This window comes from Mercurialis annua, linkage group LG3 (assembly GCF_937616625.2).
Source record: "Mercurialis annua linkage group LG3, ddMerAnnu1.2, whole genome shotgun sequence".
NCBI lineage: Eukaryota > Viridiplantae > Streptophyta > Magnoliopsida > Malpighiales > Euphorbiaceae > Mercurialis > Mercurialis annua.
The window spans coordinates 62,916,811-62,935,025 of NC_065572.1; the positions used below are offsets into that span (position 1 = coordinate 62,916,811).

At 33.2% G+C, this 18,215-nt stretch overlaps 3 protein-coding genes across 3 annotated transcripts; 1 reads left to right on the top strand and 2 right to left on the bottom strand.

Annotated features, from left to right (window-relative positions):
- Positions 1 to 642: 642 nt before the first annotated feature.
- LOC126674526 (transmembrane ascorbate ferrireductase 2-like) lies at positions 643 to 3,306 on the bottom strand. Its single transcript, XM_050368987.2, has 4 exons — positions 3,062 to 3,306; positions 2,924 to 2,972; positions 2,316 to 2,515; positions 643 to 1,313 (listed from the first exon to the last, which is right to left on the bottom strand). The coding sequence occupies exons 1-4, from the start codon at positions 3,191 to 3,193 to the stop codon at positions 987 to 989; spliced, it is 708 nt and encodes a 235-aa protein (XP_050224944.1). The 5' UTR covers positions 3,194 to 3,306; the 3' UTR covers positions 643 to 986.
- A 1,040-nt stretch (positions 3,307 to 4,346) lies between these two features.
- Positions 4,347 to 6,214, bottom strand: LOC126674525 (probable transmembrane ascorbate ferrireductase 4). The gene is made up of 3 exons (XM_050368986.2): positions 5,935 to 6,214; positions 5,662 to 5,858; positions 4,347 to 4,808 (listed from the first exon to the last, which is right to left on the bottom strand). Exons 1-3 carry the CDS (start codon positions 6,125 to 6,127, stop codon positions 4,488 to 4,490), a joined length of 711 nt encoding a protein of 236 aa, XP_050224943.1. The 5' UTR covers positions 6,128 to 6,214; the 3' UTR covers positions 4,347 to 4,487.
- Positions 6,215 to 15,083: 8,869 nt separating this feature from the next.
- Positions 15,084 to 16,920, top strand: LOC126674663 (clavaminate synthase-like protein At3g21360). The gene is made up of 3 exons (XM_050369145.2): positions 15,084 to 15,461; positions 15,604 to 15,857; positions 16,408 to 16,920. The coding sequence occupies exons 1-3, from the start codon at positions 15,096 to 15,098 to the stop codon at positions 16,751 to 16,753; spliced, it is 966 nt and encodes a 321-aa protein (XP_050225102.1). The 5' UTR covers positions 15,084 to 15,095; the 3' UTR covers positions 16,754 to 16,920.
- The last annotated feature ends 1,295 nt before the right edge of the window (positions 16,921 to 18,215 follow it).

The following is an 18,215-nucleotide window of genomic DNA, read 5'->3' on the forward strand; positions in this document are numbered from 1 at the left end:
ATTTTAAAGATGAACTATAAATAAAAAAATTATGAACCATGCGCATCTCACGCGCTCAACGAACTAATTATATATAAAACTCTTTTTAAACAATAAAATATAATTGAATCTTATATTGATGTTATAGTTATTAAAAAAATCAATTGGTTCATATGGTTGAAAAGAATAGCGCATGTGTTGTAGCAGCTCAATTTTTCTCTCCGCATTAATAACGTATATACGCGCAATGTGGCAGCCAGTGATTGGATTGGAATAGTACTGACTGTAAATTGTCAGGATAATGCACTGTTAATTATGTGGTTGTTTTGATTTTTGAAAACTTTGAGCATTTTCTTTTTTACCTTATATGTCATTCTAATTGAACATATTTTCTATTTTGAGCGTCCTATTCTAATTGACAATTTCTATTTATAGAGTATTTTTCACACTACTTTTCTTCTTTTACCCTCTTCAATTAATGTGAAGATATAAAAGTAAAATTACTAAAACAATTTAAATAATGTGCAATTGGAATTAAGTGTACCGCACATGTACGGAGCTCTATTTGAAGTTTTTTCTAGAGGACAATTTGGCACACCTAAATGATTGAAGATCAACAACTCTTTTATGTTTGTAATTAGCAATTTAGCATAACTTCAAATATAACAAATTTCTAAAAATGATATTTTCATTTGTAACTTGTTTATACAATAAGCAATTGCAAATCAAAAAAAATTTAATATTAACCATACCATCATCCCGGCAAGTGAAAAATGCTGCAACTCCATTGCTATTTTATCCAAATGTTGTATCCTACTTTTGTGTCTAATGTAATGTCAACTTTCTTCAAAGCACAACCAACCGGTACAAAACTCCTCTGAACTAACCAATGCAAATCCGCATACATTTGTAAGAGTTGAAAATGTCGAGTATTCAGTTTCAGCAGATGCTATTAGCTCACAACCAAAGATTACTGATCTACAAGATTATCACCACGGATCAATCGGTTAAATAGTTGGACGTAGCATTTCATACTCTAGAGGTCTATAGGCGTCCCCTTTTCCATTTGCGGGCGTAACAAGTGCGTAAACCACAACTCCTCCGAGAATAACAGTTAGCATACCCAGGGTGTTCACCAACAATGCCTCGGTCGAGTAACGTGATATTATATTGTGGACTTGCATGAACGTGGCTTTCTCCAGAAATCCGGTAGCAGCAGTGATAATTGCGAGTGCATAAATGTATATCCCAAAGAATACATGCCATGGTAGTAAAGAAGCCCTTCCATTTACAGAACCACCAGGATACCAAAAGGTATAAAAGCCGGTAGCCAACTACACATCAGTAAACAAAAACAAATAAGCAGATGAGTTCCGAAGTCGCTATTATTCACAACAGGCAACACATTAGAAACGGAATGCATATGAGGTAGTGTAAGCATGCCATCTGGTAAACTTACATTGATGGGTCTTGCAAGACGGGAAGCAATAGCTCAGTCTACATTTTACACTTGGACCCGCTAAGTTAGGCCCTAGGGAGACTGGTGGCACTATTCAATTTAAATAAGGGTTAATTTCATAAAAAGTCACGACCTTTACACGAATTTTCATTTTAATCACGACTTTTAAAAGTTGCCACATAAAACCACGACCTTTCAATTTTTTTCAAATCTATCACCAAATCAATTTTTGGTGTATCTTTGATGACGTGGCCACCATAATCCGGTAGATTTGAAAAAAAAATGAAAGGTAAAATTCACCGAAAAATAGTCGGTGATAGATTTGACAAAAAATGAAAGGTCATAGTTTTATATGACAATTTTTAAAAGTCGTGATTAAAATGAAAATTTGTGTAAAGGTCGTGATTTTTTATAGAATTAACCCTTTAAATAATAAAATGAAACAAACCACCTACATTCAAAAAAAATTAACCTCATTTTAGGTCGGGTTCTTCTTTCAAGTTCAAAAAAACTGAATTTCACTTATTAGATTAGATCATTAGAGTGCACAAGTCATATATTCTTTATTAATTCACAACTATTGACTAAAGGTAAGAGTCAACTTGCTTGCAAAAAATCAAAAAACAAATGCAGAAATGTCAAGAACGAAAACCTAAACAAAAATTTGGCCATTTTGTTCTATCTCCTTAAAAATATTCAGCTACTGTGTTTTTCTTGTTATTGAAACTAATACCAACCAACCAACCGATGTAGCACCCTAGAGGCCTAGACTTATTGAGCGGAAACAGTTGTGTCATTTCACATAAATAGGAGTATGATTCGAGTCATTTGAAGAGCAACGCATGTTAAGTCGGGGTTCCAGAGGAGAGAACAAAACCTGGACGCCAAACAGGAATAAACAAGAAAGACCGAGCCACGAATGCAGACTGTAGAAATCGTCAACGCCCTTCAAATTGTGGAACTTATATGCTGCATATACCCCAATCAAACTCAATAAAAAAGCAGCAGATTGGATACTCAAATGCACTGCCTTCTTAAAGTTCTTTGTTCCGGAGACTGTCCTGTATGCTAGCATGGCTGCATTAAATAAAACAGAATATCACACCACATCTAACATCCACACTACCTATAAATCTAGTAATCAATTAATTCGAGCAAAGCCATAAACATGATTAAGAAATGTCCGTTATGCAGATTTAACGGAATTGCGAAAACAAGAAAAAGTTCTGCCATTTTAACTTTGACTTAAGTGGCAATTTGTCCTGTCAATTAGCACAAATTTTAACTTTATGGTCAATTTAGTCATAAATTTAGTTTTTTTTATTAATTTACCTTATTTTAGCATAAAATTATCATCAGAGGTGAGCAACACGCAACGAATCAGGTGTAAAAATGGTTGAATACAATAAAAATTGAAGTCGTTCAATAGTTTAGACTAATTAAAATGCAAACAAACAGACAATCAATCATAAAAAAAATTATTACCTTCACCATTCAAGAGAATAAAACCGATCACCAGCAGTACAGGATGAACCTATCAAAAAAATACAAAATTAATCATTCAATTAAATCAAATCAATCATGAAAAAAACAAATCAAACACAGAGGGATTAAATTACTGACATTGAAGACAAGAGTGAGATCTTTGGTAGTAGAAGAGAGAGTGACGCCGCCTCTGAAGTGAAAAATCCATGTCAGCAGTAATATTAAGACACCCGATCCGATAATTCTAGTGTTTTGTATTGACGTTGTCATCGTCAATTATAAGTTTAATTACAGAACACAAACTCTCAGTTTTGTTTCAGGCGGAGACATGACATAGCAACCGAACTGGGACATTATGCGACTTCATTTTTAGCGGCTGTACCTAACACGTCGTCGTTTTTCTATTTTTTTGATTTTGCGTTGACTTTCTTCGGCTTTGAGCGCAGCAAAACGCATCGTTTCGTTCTCATATCAGTCTTCACTTTTTTTGGGGTTTTTTAAGATTGTTTAAAAATTTAAGGACATTTTTCGTGTATATTAGATGATTTCAACTATGAAATTTTCTTAGGCTGTTTCTCATGTCAGTCATTTTAGTGAATTAAATCTCTTAATTTTATAAAAATAGAATGGATATATTTTTATTTGTTATATAACGAATTATAATGATTTCATGGTTTTCTACATGTATTTAAAATATTCAAAATTTTAAATAAATTAAAGAAAATTGATGTTTTCATTGATTTTTAGCGTTAGAACTTAGAAGTGAATGTAGGGATCTTTTAGCTAGATAATAGAACGCTTTAATAAATAATTTATCTCATTTAAAGATGATTAGAGTTAAATAACAACAACCAATATTATGTGATGGTGACATAAAAAATATAGAGTTTAATTGCTTTTTTATTGCTATTGTATTTTTGTCTATTTTATTTATTTTACCAGTGGATGAAAATAATTATATAATATTTGGAGGAGATAAGTGAATAAAATGCTATTTAGTTTATTAAAAATAAAATGTAACCATAGAGGACATTTTTATGCCAAAATAACTTTTTATTGGCTTAGGTTTGATGTTTTGTTGCTATAGTAAAAACAATGGTGACACTGAGACTAAGTATAACGATGAGGAATATATTGTTTTCAGACCATTATCATTTAATTTTTAAAAGAGATTGTTCCGTTTTTATAAGCAGTAAATTTCTCTAATGTTAGAGTAGTTTTAGTGGATACCTTTATTCTAATTTTTCGATCTTACAAAATTTGGTTTCAAAATGCAATATATAATTTCAATTGGATGGCTAAGAAAGTTCTATTGAATGAACTATTATAATAGATTTGAAATGACTCATTTGATATTGTCGAGAAGTCATTTCGTTCTCATATTTTTCTTTACTTCACTAATTGAAGTCATAACGCAAAAATCTACAAACATCTACAATTTTATCAATGGATATAAAATTAACTCCAACATTTACATTACCTTCCCTTCAAAACAAATAAAAAGGGGGAGAAGACTATGTACAACACAAACTCATCAAAGTAGATAATGTCACAAGTGTTTGTCTTAGGAAGACAAGAACTTGGTATCTGATTCAGAGTACATTATCTTACTATGGCGCTTAGGAAAAACTGCGACAAAAGTTACAATGCCGCTAAGCAAAGCTAATCCTAATCCTAAACTATTCACAACTATAGTTTCTGTTGATCTTTTAGATACATTTCTATTTGTTTGCAAGAATGTCAATTTTTCTAGTAGTCCTGTTTCTGCTGTCGCCACTGCTAATCCGTATGTGTACAGACCAACAAATATATGCCATGGCAATACCTTCATCCTCACTGTCCGAGCCTCGCCTCTGTGCCAGAAATTCAAGAATCCCAGCAACCACTGCGTTACCAATTTCGATATTTTTTTACGATTAGATCATCAATTTTCAAGATTTGATATGCAAGTGAATACTTTTCAACTTCAACATGTGAGCTAAACATCTTTTATTTTTCATATTCGAATAATTATTCAATGCAACGGTTGTACCACAAACCAACAAGACGTTTGCAATGATAGTATATTTAATGAAAATTAAATAAACAATAATTGAATCTTCTAGTATTGCAAATATTCATTGGCTTGTTATAAAAACCGTTGCATGGAATAGTCAGATTTGAAACTAGCACTAATTTATTAACCAATTTGGCCCGGGACTACCACTAATTTTTTTTTAAATTTCCATTTGCATCTATTAATATGATTTTTTAAAAGTTAGATTTATTTAACCTTAAAAGAAAAAATGACACGACCACCACATGGTTGAATACTATTAAAAGCATCCAAGAATTACAATGTTGCTCAAATGGGCAATAATTTGTCATCACTTTGAATTGAATATAGACAAAAGTTATATCTACACTAATTAAATAATTGAAAGAAAAGTGAAACTCTCTTTTGCTTAATAATTGAAATTAAGGGAAAGTCTAATGAAAGAGTTCAAAGTGGCAGTGCCTCACACCTCATAATGATGTACCTATGTACATATCTAAAGATTCTTCCCATTAAAAAATTTGACAATATTTTCAGTTTCCTCATCAATTATGTACCCAAGTATCTGAATTTTGCACAAAGAAAATGACATGTATTCATGAGGAATTAGTCTAATAAAAGAAAAACCCAAAAGTTGAGCTAAAATTCGAATAATGGGGCTAAAATTGACGATTTTAAAAAATTATTAAAAGAAAAAAAAAACCTGAGCTCCGAACAAGGAAATGCAGACCAAACCCATCCAAGAATGCAAACTAAAGAAATTAGCGACAATCCCATCTCTGCCTTGAAACTTGGTCCATACTCCAAATATCCCACACCCCAAAGCCACTCCTTGCAGACACAAATGCACTGATTTCTTCAAGTTTCCCGAGCCAGGTAGCCATCTGTGTACCAAAATTGCTGAAATAAAAACAAACAGCAACTGAACTCAGATTAATTCCATTTCTTGAATATAAAAAGCATGAATAAATTATACCTTCTCCACTGATGAGTATAAAACCAATGACCATGAGCAAGGGATGAAGAACTGCGTAAACGAGGTCTTGTGGAGAGGAAGAGTGAGGGAGGAAGCTGGATTTGTAAAGAAGGGCCCAAGAAATGACGAGAGCAGCGACTGTGAGACCTGAAATTCTTGCCAATACGAGGAGGGGAAATAGTGATGCGGCCATGGCTGGGTTCTGTGTTTTAATGGGAGTGTGGTCTACTCTCTACCGACACTAAATTTACTCATAGTGCTTTGCTCACTCAAAGTAAGACAGGGACTTGGGAAATTCTTTAAATAATGAAAATTGCGTATTTTTTCGCATCACTTGTGCTTCCATCTCCTCCGTTAATTTTGTTGACTTTTGTTTTCTCTCTGATCGAGTTTCGAGTTCTTCAAATAATTGACTTCTAGCTCTTTTTGTCTAAGTGGCTTAATGCATTGTTTAATCCTTAAATCATACTTATCACTTTATTCTAGTTCTTTTTCAGAGTTTTGTATTCATTAAGTTCCTGGACTTTACGTATTTTATGTTAGCTAATACAGCGAATTAACAAAGAAACAGTAGCTCGAGGCGTGAGAATTTTTCACTGGCCTAAAAGTATATTTCGCCGTTAAGCTTATACCCCAGGATACATCGAGTTCTTCAACTTATATGAAGTTGGAACAGAAGTAGCAGTGAACAAAATATTTGATACGATTTTCGTATCCCACTAATCCAGCCATGATCTGATTTGTATTTTAAATTTGTAATTAACAAGTAAAAAATGAATGTAGACATAAAAGAGGTTAAGTTAAATAAAACCGAAAATGTTAGTGGAGGTTCCTTAATCAAAACGTGGTTAATTAAATGAAAACGTTTTAATTAAACTCAGATAATAAAACTTAGTCAAAGTTTGTTCCGGATTTGTAGGCTTCAACCAAAATAATTTTACATATGCTAAAATAGGCCCTTCTCATATAAGGCTTTTATTATTATTAAATAAATAATAAAACCGGGTTGCAAAAAGTTTAGTCAAGCCCACTTGACTTTCATCCCGAACCCCAACCCACAAGCCTACTCCGAAGAGGGGGGGGGGGGGGGGGGGGGGGGGGGGGGGGGGCGCGCGAGCCCATTGCTTCCCCTTCAACACAATTATTAGCCTATAATGCCTTAACCATTATAAACACAAAAGAAAGGCTCTACACTTCCCATGTGGGATTTGTGTAGTTTTGAAATAACACAAAAAGCCAAAATAAGAATAAGACAAGTTAAAACAATTTTTACAACAATCCCCCACTTATTTCAAAACATAAAAATACTAGCTGGATTAGTTTCTTTAATAAATATAAATGCATCAGTTTCGGTGTCTTTTGGACTATGAACCAAAACCTGAATAGAAGAGGTATAACTCACGGTAAGCTTGGTGAAGTTTTAAACTTCTATGAACCAAGAATTCCATTTGTAAGCTATAATTCTCAACCATCACATCATACTTTCCACAAACTGCTACTCAACGCGGTTTTGCGCTATTTAGGCCGTGCGCGTGCCTGGATATTCATGAGTGCTCTAACGACTTAGCCACGAGTCATATAGGAGCGGCCCCACTCCACACTCATATAGGTGATTTCATCAAGTTTATATAGCAACTAAATATAAACTATCCTTAAGGACTATGAAATCATTAAGAGTTACAAACTCAACCTCACAATAGTTGCTTCTAGTACAACACACACCATAGGAATGAACTAAATCAAAATTTAGTACTAGCAGGACTAACACATGACTTGTTATTACCCGTATGAACCAAATTCATGGGATCTCCAATCACAGAGGTCGGGTTACCATCACGGTTAATACTCAAATTGGCACAAGTCCCATTCCCCTCGATGTTTCAAGGATCATTTTCCTTCCCAAAGGTTTAGTCAGAGGATCGGCCAAATTCAGCTCTGACTTCACATAATCAATGGACATAATTCCATCCTTTTGCAATTGCTTTACCACATCATGTCTTAGACGTAAATGTCTATTCTTTCCATTGTAAGCCTTATTCTTAGCAATGGCTATTGCCGCTTGGCAATCACAATGCATAGACACTGAAGGAGTTGGTTTTATTCCCAAAGGAATACTGACTAAGAAGTTTTTCAACCACTCAGCCTCATTGCCAGCTAATTCCAGAGCTATAAACTCGGACTCCATAGTAGATTTGGCAATTAACGTTTGCTTAGATGATCTCCAAGCAATCGCACCTCCTCCTAGTGTAAACACATAACCACTAGTGGATTTTGTCTCATCTGAATCAGAGATCCAATTAGCATCACTGTACCCTTCTAGTACAGCGGGAAATCCACTGTATAGGATACCATAATTCATGGTTCCTCTCAAATATTTCATTAGTCTGACAATGCCATTCCAATGATCACGGTTGGGATTATGAGTATATCTACTCAATCTGCACACAGCATAAGCTATGTCAGGTCGAGAGAAATTCATCAGATGCATCAGACTCCCAATAACCTGAGCATACTCAGTTTGAGCCACTGGATCTCCTCTATTCTTCATTAACTTAGTGTTAGCATCATAAGGAGTACTCACAGGTGTGACATCAAAATGTCCAAACTTCTTAAGAAGTTTCTCAACATAATGCTCTTGTGATAGTATTATACTATCACCCTTCCTTATGATTTTAACACCCAAAATTACATTTGCTTCACCCATATCTTTCATATCAAATTGAGAAGCAAGAAAAGCCTTTGTTTCATGTACTATACTAAGACAAGTACCAAAGATAAGCATGTCATCCACATACAAACAAATAATGACAGACTCACCTTCAAGCACTTTAGTATAAACACATTTATCAGCTTCAGTAGAGGAAAACCCATCACTAATCAAAACTTGGTCAAATTTCTCATGCCATTGTTTAGGAGCTTGTTTCAAACCATATAATGATTTTAAAAGTTTACAAACTTTGTTCTTTTGATTTGAAACAACACAACCCTCGGGTTGAGTCATATAAATTTCTTCTTCTAATTCGCCATTTAAAAACGCAGTTTTAACATCCATTTGATGAATGAAAAGTTTATGAATTGAAGCTAAGGCAATTAAAACTCTAATTGAAGCAATTCTAGTTACAGGGGCAAAAGTGTCAAAATAATCAATGTTTGGTTTTTGAGAAAAACCTTTCGCAACCAATCTAGCTTTATATTTTTCAATTGAACCATCAGGATTCATTTTTCTTTTGAAAATCCATTTACAGCCAATGGGTTTTGCGCCAGGAGGCAAATCAACTAAAACCCAAGTATTATTTTGATTAATTGAATCAATTTCTGTTTTAATGGCTTCTTTCCAAGAAACAGACTCAGAAGAAGAAACAGCTTCATTAAAATTTAAAGGTTCATTATCAACCAAATACGTATAAAAATCATTTCCAAAGGAATTTTCAATTCTTTGTCTTTTGCTCCGTCTCAACTCCTCAGTAGAGTTCACTGTTATATTTTCAGTTTCATTTTCATTAACAGTGGGCATATGAGAAATTGACTCAGTTTTTAGTGGATACACATTCTCAAAGAATTCAGCATTCTTAGTTTCAACAATTGTATTACAATCAAGTACATCACTTTTCAATACAAGGAACCTATATGCAGCGCTATGTTCAGCATACCCTATAAACATGCAATCAGAGGTTTTAGAACCTATTTTCCTTTTCTTAGGGTCAGGTAACATTACTTTAGCTAGACACCCCCACACTTTTAAATATTTCAGGTTAGGTCTATAACCTTTCCATAGTTCATAAGGAGTTTTTCCAGTTTTCTTATAAGGTATTCTATTCTGTAAATGACAAGCAGACAGTATAGCTTCACCCCATAAGTTATCACTAGCAGAAGAACTAACTAGTAGTGCATTCATCATTTCTTTTAAGGTTCTATTTTTCCTTTCTGCTACGCCATTAGATTCAGGTGAATATGGAGGAGTTACTTCATGTATTATTCCTTCTTTTTCACAATATTCATTAAATGCTATATATTCACCACCTCTATCTGATCTAATTCTTTTAATCTTTCTATTAAGTTGGTTTTCTACTTCAGCCTTATAAATTAAGAACATATCAAATGCTTCATCTTTATTTCTTAATAAATAAACTCTGGCATATCTAGAGCAATCATCTATAAATGTCACATAATATTTTTTACCACCTCTAGTCATGGTTTGTTTTAGGTCTCCTAAATCTGTATGAATTAAACTAAGTAATTCAGATTCTCTAACTACAGAATGGCACGTTTTCTTAGTCGATTTAGTTTCAGCACATATTTGACATTTATCTATGTTTGTTTTATTTAGTCCAGTTATTATACCAAGTGTTTGCATTTTCTTAATATAGCTAGCATTCACATGTCCTAATCTAGCATGCCATAAATCAATAGAGTCTATCAAGTAAGCAGAAGTAGATGCATTTTTCATTATTTCAGCAACATTCAATACAAACAGACCCTGATTACAATAACCCCTGCCTACAAAGACATTATTCTTTGTCATTACAATCTGATCTGATTCAAATGACACCTTAACTCCACCCTTACCCATTAGTGCAACAGACAACAAATTAGCCCTAATATTTGGTACATGAAGTACTTCATTCAGAGCCAGTGTCTTTCCTGATGTGAGCTTGAGAAGAACCTTTCCTTTTCCAAGAACAGGAGCTGTTCGGGAATCACCAAGGAACACACATTCTTCTCCATCCCCTACTGGTGTGTAGGAGGTAAAAGCATCTCTGCTTGCACAGATATGCCTGGTAGCACCAGAGTCTACCACCCAGTTTCTCGCATCAGCAACCAAATTCACTTCAGAAATGACAGCAGCAATAATATCATCTCCTTCGACCAAATTCGCATTTGGCTTAGGAGGATTGCCATTTCTGAGTCTCTTTCTGCACTGAGATGCAAAGTGACCTGGTTTTCCACACACAAAACAGGTACTCTTTTTCTTGAAAGCAGTGGAGTTAGTTACCTTGGGTTTGTAATCAGTATTAACAATTACAGAGGGTTTCTGATCATACCTCTTGAAGTTCCCTTTGTTTTGTACCAGATTCGCCCTTGCATTCAGCGCCTTGTTTCGGGCAGCCTTGATTTCCTTTCGGTTCGTCTCCTCAATTATTATGTGTGTAATCAGTTCCTGCAATGTCAATTGTTTATGTTTATGTTTAAGATTCTGCTTGTAGTCATTCCATGATTGAGGCAGTTTCTCAATCAGGATTCCAGCAACAAATTCCTCCGGCAGTGTAATTGATTCGCCCTTAAGATCTTCGAGCAGTTTGTGGTACTCGTTAATCTGAGCGATCATGTCCTTGTCCTCAGCCATCTCCCATTTGTAAAATTTACCAATCACGAACTTCTGTTTCCCAGCATCCTCAGCAGTGTACTTACTGATCATCGAATCCCATATCTGTTTCGCTTCCTTGTACGCACAGTAAACGTCAAAAAGCTCATTAGATAAAGTACTAATTATAGTATGTCGGCAAACCTTATTGGCATAAAGCCATGTTTCGGATTCCTTGACAGCAGTTGGAAGAGGTTTCTGATCAGTAAGGGCAGAAGCCACGCCGTGCATATCAAGAACAGTAAAGATTCTTTCCTGCCAGCGCCTGAAGTTTTCACCATCAAAGACTTGAATCTTTGAGATGTCTGGGAACGGCTTTGCATAAGGTACAGCAGTCAGCATAGGTGGCGTAGGAACGCCGGTGGAAACAGCCACAGTAGGTGGCGCATCGTTTTTGTGACCATCAGCACCCTCAGTAGTTGACATAGTTAAATATACTTTTAGATTGTTAGCTAATACAGCGAATTAACAAAGAAACAGTAGCTCGAGGCGTGAGAATTTTTCACTGGCCTAAAAGTATATTTCGCCGTTAAGCTTATACCCCAGGATACATCGAGTTCTTCAACTTATATGAAGTTGGAACAGAAGTAGCAGTGAACAAAATATTTGATACGATTTTCGTATCCCACTAATCCAGCCATGATCTGATTTGTATTTTAAATTTGTAATTAACAAGTAAAAAATGAATGTAGACATAAAAGAGGTTAAGTTAAATAAAACCGAAAATGTTAGTGGAGGTTCCTTAATCAAAACGTGGTTAATTAAATGAAAACGTTTTAATTAAACTCAGATAATAAAACTTAGTCAAAGTTTGTTCCGGATTTGTAGGCTTCAACCAAAATAATTTTACATATGCTAAAATAGGCCCTTCTCATATAAGGCTTTTATTATTATTAAATAAATAATAAAACCGGGTTGCAAAAAGTTTAGTCAAGCCCACTTGACTTTCATCCCGAACCCCAACCCACAAGCCTACTCCGAAGAGGGGGGGGGGGGGGGGGGGGGGGGGGGGGGGGCGCGCGAGCCCATTGCTTCCCCTTCAACACAATTATTAGCCTATAATGCCTTAACCATTATAAACACAAAAGAAAGGCTCTACACTTCCCATGTGGGATTTGTGTAGTTTTGAAATAACACAAAAAGCCAAAATAAGAATAAGACAAGTTAAAACAATTTTTACAACATTTTATAGGAAAAACGATCATTTATACTCCTAAATTTTGTCTACATATTAAGTGAGCCCCTAACGTCTTAAAAAGTGAACAAACAAGCCCCGATTTTGACTTATAAATGAGATGTTGGGGTCTGATTGTCAGAATCGGGGGTCTGATTGTTCATATTTTAAGAAGTTAGGGGCAAATTTGAACCTAATTAGAGGTCAAGGGTTTACTTGTTTCTCGAGTCAAACTTTTAAGACATAAATGACCATTTTTCCGATTTTATATAATGAGTTATTTTTTTGACATAATTATTATGCAGTGCGTTCCGTTGCCATTACCATTACCTCATGTGAAAATAGTAAAGTGGATTTCGGTTAATGGTTTAAGTTTTTTATTTAATAAGTCCATCTGTTTTAAATTTTTTATTTATTTGGATCCTCTTCAAATTCGACCTCATGCATATTTTACGAGTGTAGTGCATACTTTTTTTTCATCTAAAAGAAACTTAAAGTTTAAAATGTAAGAATTAGATATGGACAAAGTTGTTGTTTGAATATTGGCAGCCAGAACAATTGCAATGGATTTCAAATTTTATATGCAATGACGAAGGAAATAATTCTGAATTTGTAGGTCAACATAAAATCGACATGACTTCCTAATTTGAAAATATATAGAAGACCGAGTTGAGTTTTTAATTTATAGATCAACATAAGACCGAGTTGAATTGTCAATTTATGCATTGTTTATGTTGTTGTTTTTTATTATTATTATCAGAGATAGACCTATTCTAGTGTTAGTTGTTAGCGGAGATTAGCGGGAGTTAGTATGCATTTTTTAAAGTTAAAACAGGCAAACCACGGCCTGAGCGAAAGTCGGGATTCGAACCCCCGACCTCGCAGTGCACTTATAAGGACCTGGCCATTAGGCCAAGTCCTTATGTGCATTGTTTATGTGTTTGAAGACGAAAAAATACCCTACAAATAGGACTGGCATTAACTTCTACTATGCTTCAATGAGCATGATCTTCATATATAGCATTTAATATCTCACGGTTTGTTTGGACATTTTGTTGAGCAGAGAAGTTTAGTGAGGTCTGTTAATTGTTCATATTGACCATGCATGACTTTGTTCCTTAGGGTTTGTTGGAATTGTAAACTGTTCATTGTGCTCTCTAAAAATACTTTGAAAGAACAAATGAAAACAAGCATTGCCGGTTAAACTATGGAATCCATGACTTAAAATTCAAATGATAAGACAAAACTCTGAAATGAAATGTTTGGATTATGGACTTTATTGTTATTATCCAAGAGTTGAACCAAAATGACTAGTCATTATTTTTTTATTCATAGACGTAATAAACCTAATAAAATAGACAATAAGGAGTATTTGATTTTTAGATATTCAAAATAAACTTTCACCTATATAATTGTGCTTGTATGAAGGCATAAACCCTGAGAACTCCTATTATTTGTATTATTATTATTATTATTATTAATTTCAAGTAGTTATAAATATTAAAAATATAAAATTATTCATAATAATTTGACTTTCGTTATAATTGAAGAGAGAGAATGTTTGTGAGAGAATTTAAACCCACGGCCGAGCAGTTTGATTATCGGTGCTTATATTATTTGAGATATAACTCATTAATTAGTATAATAATTTGACTTAGAACAAGCTACTTGTGTAATATAAAAAAACAATTGCTCTAATAAAATGATAATAAAATTCGACACATAAATCTTTCAATAGAAAAGGACAGAGAAAATTTTCATGGAAAACAGATAAAAAAATTTGTTATTTTTATTGTTGAAATGTGCTCTCTCTCTCTCTCTCTATACATACATACATACATACATACATACATACATATATATATGCTTCATCGATAAATGTTAACTAACTAAAACAAAAAAATGAATTATTTTACTATTTATTATATTCTTAAAAAATAAATAACATAAAAAAATTGATACTGTCAACAACAAAAATAAATAATTAAGCGCAACTAAAGAGATAAAAAAAACTTTATATGGCTAATTATATTATACCAATTCGATTTCCTCATTAATATTGATAATATTTAGATACTACTTCCGTTTTTTTACTTGTTTATTTTGGACTAACATATTTGTCTATAAATGTTTTTTTTTTAAAAAAAAGTAGATAATATTAATTAATATCTTTCAAATTTGCCTTTCCTAACAAGTGATTCCATGATTTAGTTTATAAAATATCTATAAATTAATGACTTAAATTATTTTTATTATAGTAACTAGAAATAAAAAGAAATTAGTGACTTTGACAATTTAATAATCTTAATTTTCTAATATACTATGAGTGTATAGGACAACAAATGGCGAACTTCCTTGTCCGGCGGAACACCAATAGAATAAATTAAGGGAATAAATCGATACAACTAAAGCTAACCACTTGTCTCTCAGACAAAACGATAAACTAATTGTTAAACTTTTACTACAAAACCACAAAAGAATCTCCAAAACTTCGTACTAAATATGCCAACAAGGCCGTCATTCTTTATGCTAGCGATCAATACAACTTCATATTTTCCACTATAAATACCACACAATATTCATCACCAACACAGCACAACAAATTAATTAAATCAACTAAGCAAAATGGAATATAATTGCATGGATTTTAAGGTGGGCAAATGCGAAGGAGAAAAGCTGGTCGACGGTGAGACCATACCATTGGTGCTACAGCCCCCGGGGCCTGTCAAAACCGACGTCGAATCGCTTGTGTCGGCTCTAAAAGCTAATAAGGAATGGTTCGAGGAGATGATTATTAAGAACAGTGCAGTTCTGTTACGAGGTTTTGATGTGACGAAAGCTGAGGAGTTTAATGATATTGTTGAGGCTTTTGATTGGGAGGATATTCGTTATGTTGGACCTGCTCCCAGGACTCATATTTATAAGAGAATTTGGACTGCTAATGAAGGTCCCTTGTCTGAATTTATCTATTATCACCATGAAATGGTTTTGGTAAGTCAAAAATTTACAAATTTTAGTTAAATGAAAATAATGGATTAAATTTTTTTAAAAATGCAAGCTAGCTAGCAATTGAAGCAATTGAGTTTAGTGTTGCTGATCATGGTTTTAATGTTGATTGCCAAATAATTTACAGATAAAAGAATGTCCCTTAAAAGTGATTCTTTACTGTGAGATAGCCCCACCAGAAGGAGGAGAGACTCCATTTGTTCCAAGCTTCAAGGTTGCTGAAAGGATGGTGCAAGAGTTTCCAAAAGAAGTGGAAGAAATTGAAGCAAAAGGGCTTAAATACACATTTTCAGCTCCCAGCAATAATAATACAGGATCCATGAGAGGTCGAGGTTGGGAGGATGCTTTTGGAACATCTGACCGTCTCGAAGCTGAAAGAAGGTACCTATACAGCCAACACGGTTTTTAAATTTATAATTTGGAGTCAGTTCAGTGGCCGAAATAATTCAATTTTATTCTTAATTGATCTAAAAATAAAGAGCATTGATATTAATTGATCAAAATAGATGAGAGTGAGTTATTTTTCCCGAATCACAAATTTAGAGACTAGATTGATCATTTACTCACATAGTATATTTTATCCTGTTGACATATCAAATCGTTAAAATAATGAGATATTATTCATATTTGATATAAAAATTAAATTTATAATTTGAGTAAAGTTTAATTTTTGAGATATTTATGATTTTAATTTATATAAAAAAATATCACAATTATTTTTATTTAATGAAGTCGTAGTTTTGTGTCTCTAAAGTGACTTTCGTTAGATAATCAATTTTAAAAGCCACTCAACTTTCATAATATTTTATTTTGGTCAATGATGTTTTTATTTATTTCAATTTAGTGACTAAACTTTAATTTTCAATGCTCACCATTCAGCCTGCAATTAAAATTGCAAGACAAATACTAATTTAAAAAAAAATGGTGACAGGGCAAAAGCTCTAGGGATGGACATGGAGTGGATGGAAGATGGAGGGGTGAAGACAGTCCTAGTTCCAAGGCCATTAACCCGGGTTTTCGACGGACGAAAGGGAAGAAGAATGTGGTTCAACACAGTCGTAGGCATGCACGGGAAGGAGATAAGCTCCGCAACAATGGCCGACGGAACAGAATTATCAGACTATTTTGTGAAGAGATGTGAACAGATCATTGAAGAAGAAAGTATTCAGTTCAAGTGGCAGAAAGGTGACGTGTTGTTTCTTGATAACCTGGCTTTGCTTCATGGCAGAAGACCTTCTTTGCCTCCTAGAAAAGTTCTTGTTGCCACCTGCAAGTAATTTTTCTTGTTCTTCAGCCATTAATCTAATAATATGCAGTGTTTGTGTTCCAATCTAATAATATGGCTTCGTGCCTATTTAGCTGCAAATAATGTTATGTAATGTTATGTTATCAATTTGAGGAGCAACAGACTCCTATTATTATATATATCTAGTTTTAATTTGTTAGTGCAACTCTTATAAACTTATAGTGATACTGTTTTTCAGATGGCATTGTCTTACCTTCTGTTTCATTCATTCTCAAGTTTGATTGTTGTGACCGGATTGAAATATAGCGGAATCGAAATCATTCATCTGATATCTAACTATGAATTTAATCTAACAAGCAATAATCAACAAAACAATCTAACAAAGAGATTTACGTGGTTTTACAATTACAGTTACACATATATTTAGGGATAAAAGATGTGTTATCCACCAATCATCAAAAGATATACAAAATTGGTAGTCATACCCTGAAAATCATATAGCATGGGTATATACGGTGAACATCCATGTACAATTAGGAATATGAATTCTAATTGAACTATATTTTATAATTGTTCAATTACAACAAAATTCACTTAATTTCAAATACTTTAAAATATAAAATCTTAATTCTCAAAGAGAATCATCGACATCATTTCTAATAGTTATCAACAGTTCTGCTGGTATAAGTAGTTACTCATTGTATCCGATAATAGTTTTCAGTAACTTGTAATGACTTTTATTTAAAAAAATTACCCTTTAGAGCTAAATTTGTGTATAAGGAGTAAAATAAGAATTATCCTTGAAATATACACGATTATTACGATAAAGTTGAATTATTTATAATAAAATGAATTTAAGTCGAGCATTGCGGGAGATCCTCTCAGACATCAAGTTGAATGCTAACCAACTTCTGAGACCTCATTTTCCTAGGTGAATTGACATTTTTAACCCGATCATCAAATGAGCAAGTATACAACAAAAAATAAAATTAAGTTTACAGTATAAATTTATAAGTTAACACATACATGATACATAAAATGAAACATTGAAAAAGTTCCATTGTTAAACATTTTTTTACTGTTATAGATATCATTAATTATCTTATAGAATACATTTAGTTATTAAGATAAAGTACACAGTAAAAAGAAAAGAAATGTACAATAGAACTTCTAAAATAAAACATAAAAAAATGGATTCTTTTGTTGAACATTTGAATTACTATAAACTATAAAGCATGATTCAATATCAAGACAAATTCCTTTATTTTCAAAGGAATAATAACCATTATTAAAAAAAACAATTAATAGCATCTTAAGATCGAATCTTAATTTTAAAATAATCAATGTTAAATTTGGTCATCAAATATATATAAATTAAATATGAAAGATAAAATACTAATAAAAATCAAAGCTGTCGAGGGACAAAAAATTAAATGTAAAAATCACAAAAACTATAAATTTGGATGTCAAAAAGAAAAGTAGAACACTAACTG

Excerpts from the sequence above, each read along its gene's own strand:
- LOC126674526 (XM_050368987.2), bottom strand. The coding sequence starts at position 3,193 with ATGACAACGTCAATACAAAACACTAGAATTATCGGATCGGGTGTCTTA. Across the intron at positions 2,973-3,061 it reads ATCTCACTCTTGTCTTCAAT|GTTCATCCTGTACTGCTGGT; the intron begins GTCAGTAATTTA and ends TTTTTTTGATAG. Across the intron at positions 2,516-2,923 it reads TATTCTCTTGAATGGTGAAG|CCATGCTAGCATACAGGACA; the intron begins GTAATAATTTTT and ends TATTTAATGCAG.
- LOC126674663 (XM_050369145.2), top strand. The coding sequence starts at position 15,096 with ATGGAATATAATTGCATGGATTTTAAGGTGGGCAAATGCGAAGGAGAA. Across the intron at positions 15,462-15,603 it reads ATCACCATGAAATGGTTTTG|ATAAAAGAATGTCCCTTAAA; the intron begins GTAAGTCAAAAA and ends AATAATTTACAG. Across the intron at positions 15,858-16,407 it reads CGTCTCGAAGCTGAAAGAAG|GGCAAAAGCTCTAGGGATGG; the intron begins GTACCTATACAG and ends AAATGGTGACAG.
- LOC126674525 (XM_050368986.2), bottom strand. The coding sequence starts at position 6,127 with ATGGCCGCATCACTATTTCCCCTCCTCGTATTGGCAAGAATTTCAGGT. Across the intron at positions 5,859-5,934 it reads TATACTCATCAGTGGAGAAG|CAATTTTGGTACACAGATGG; the intron begins GTATAATTTATT and ends TTTTTATTTCAG. Across the intron at positions 4,809-5,661 it reads TTTCCTTGTTCGGAGCTCAG|TGGTTGCTGGGATTCTTGAA; the intron begins GTTTTTTTTTTC and ends TTGGTAACGCAG.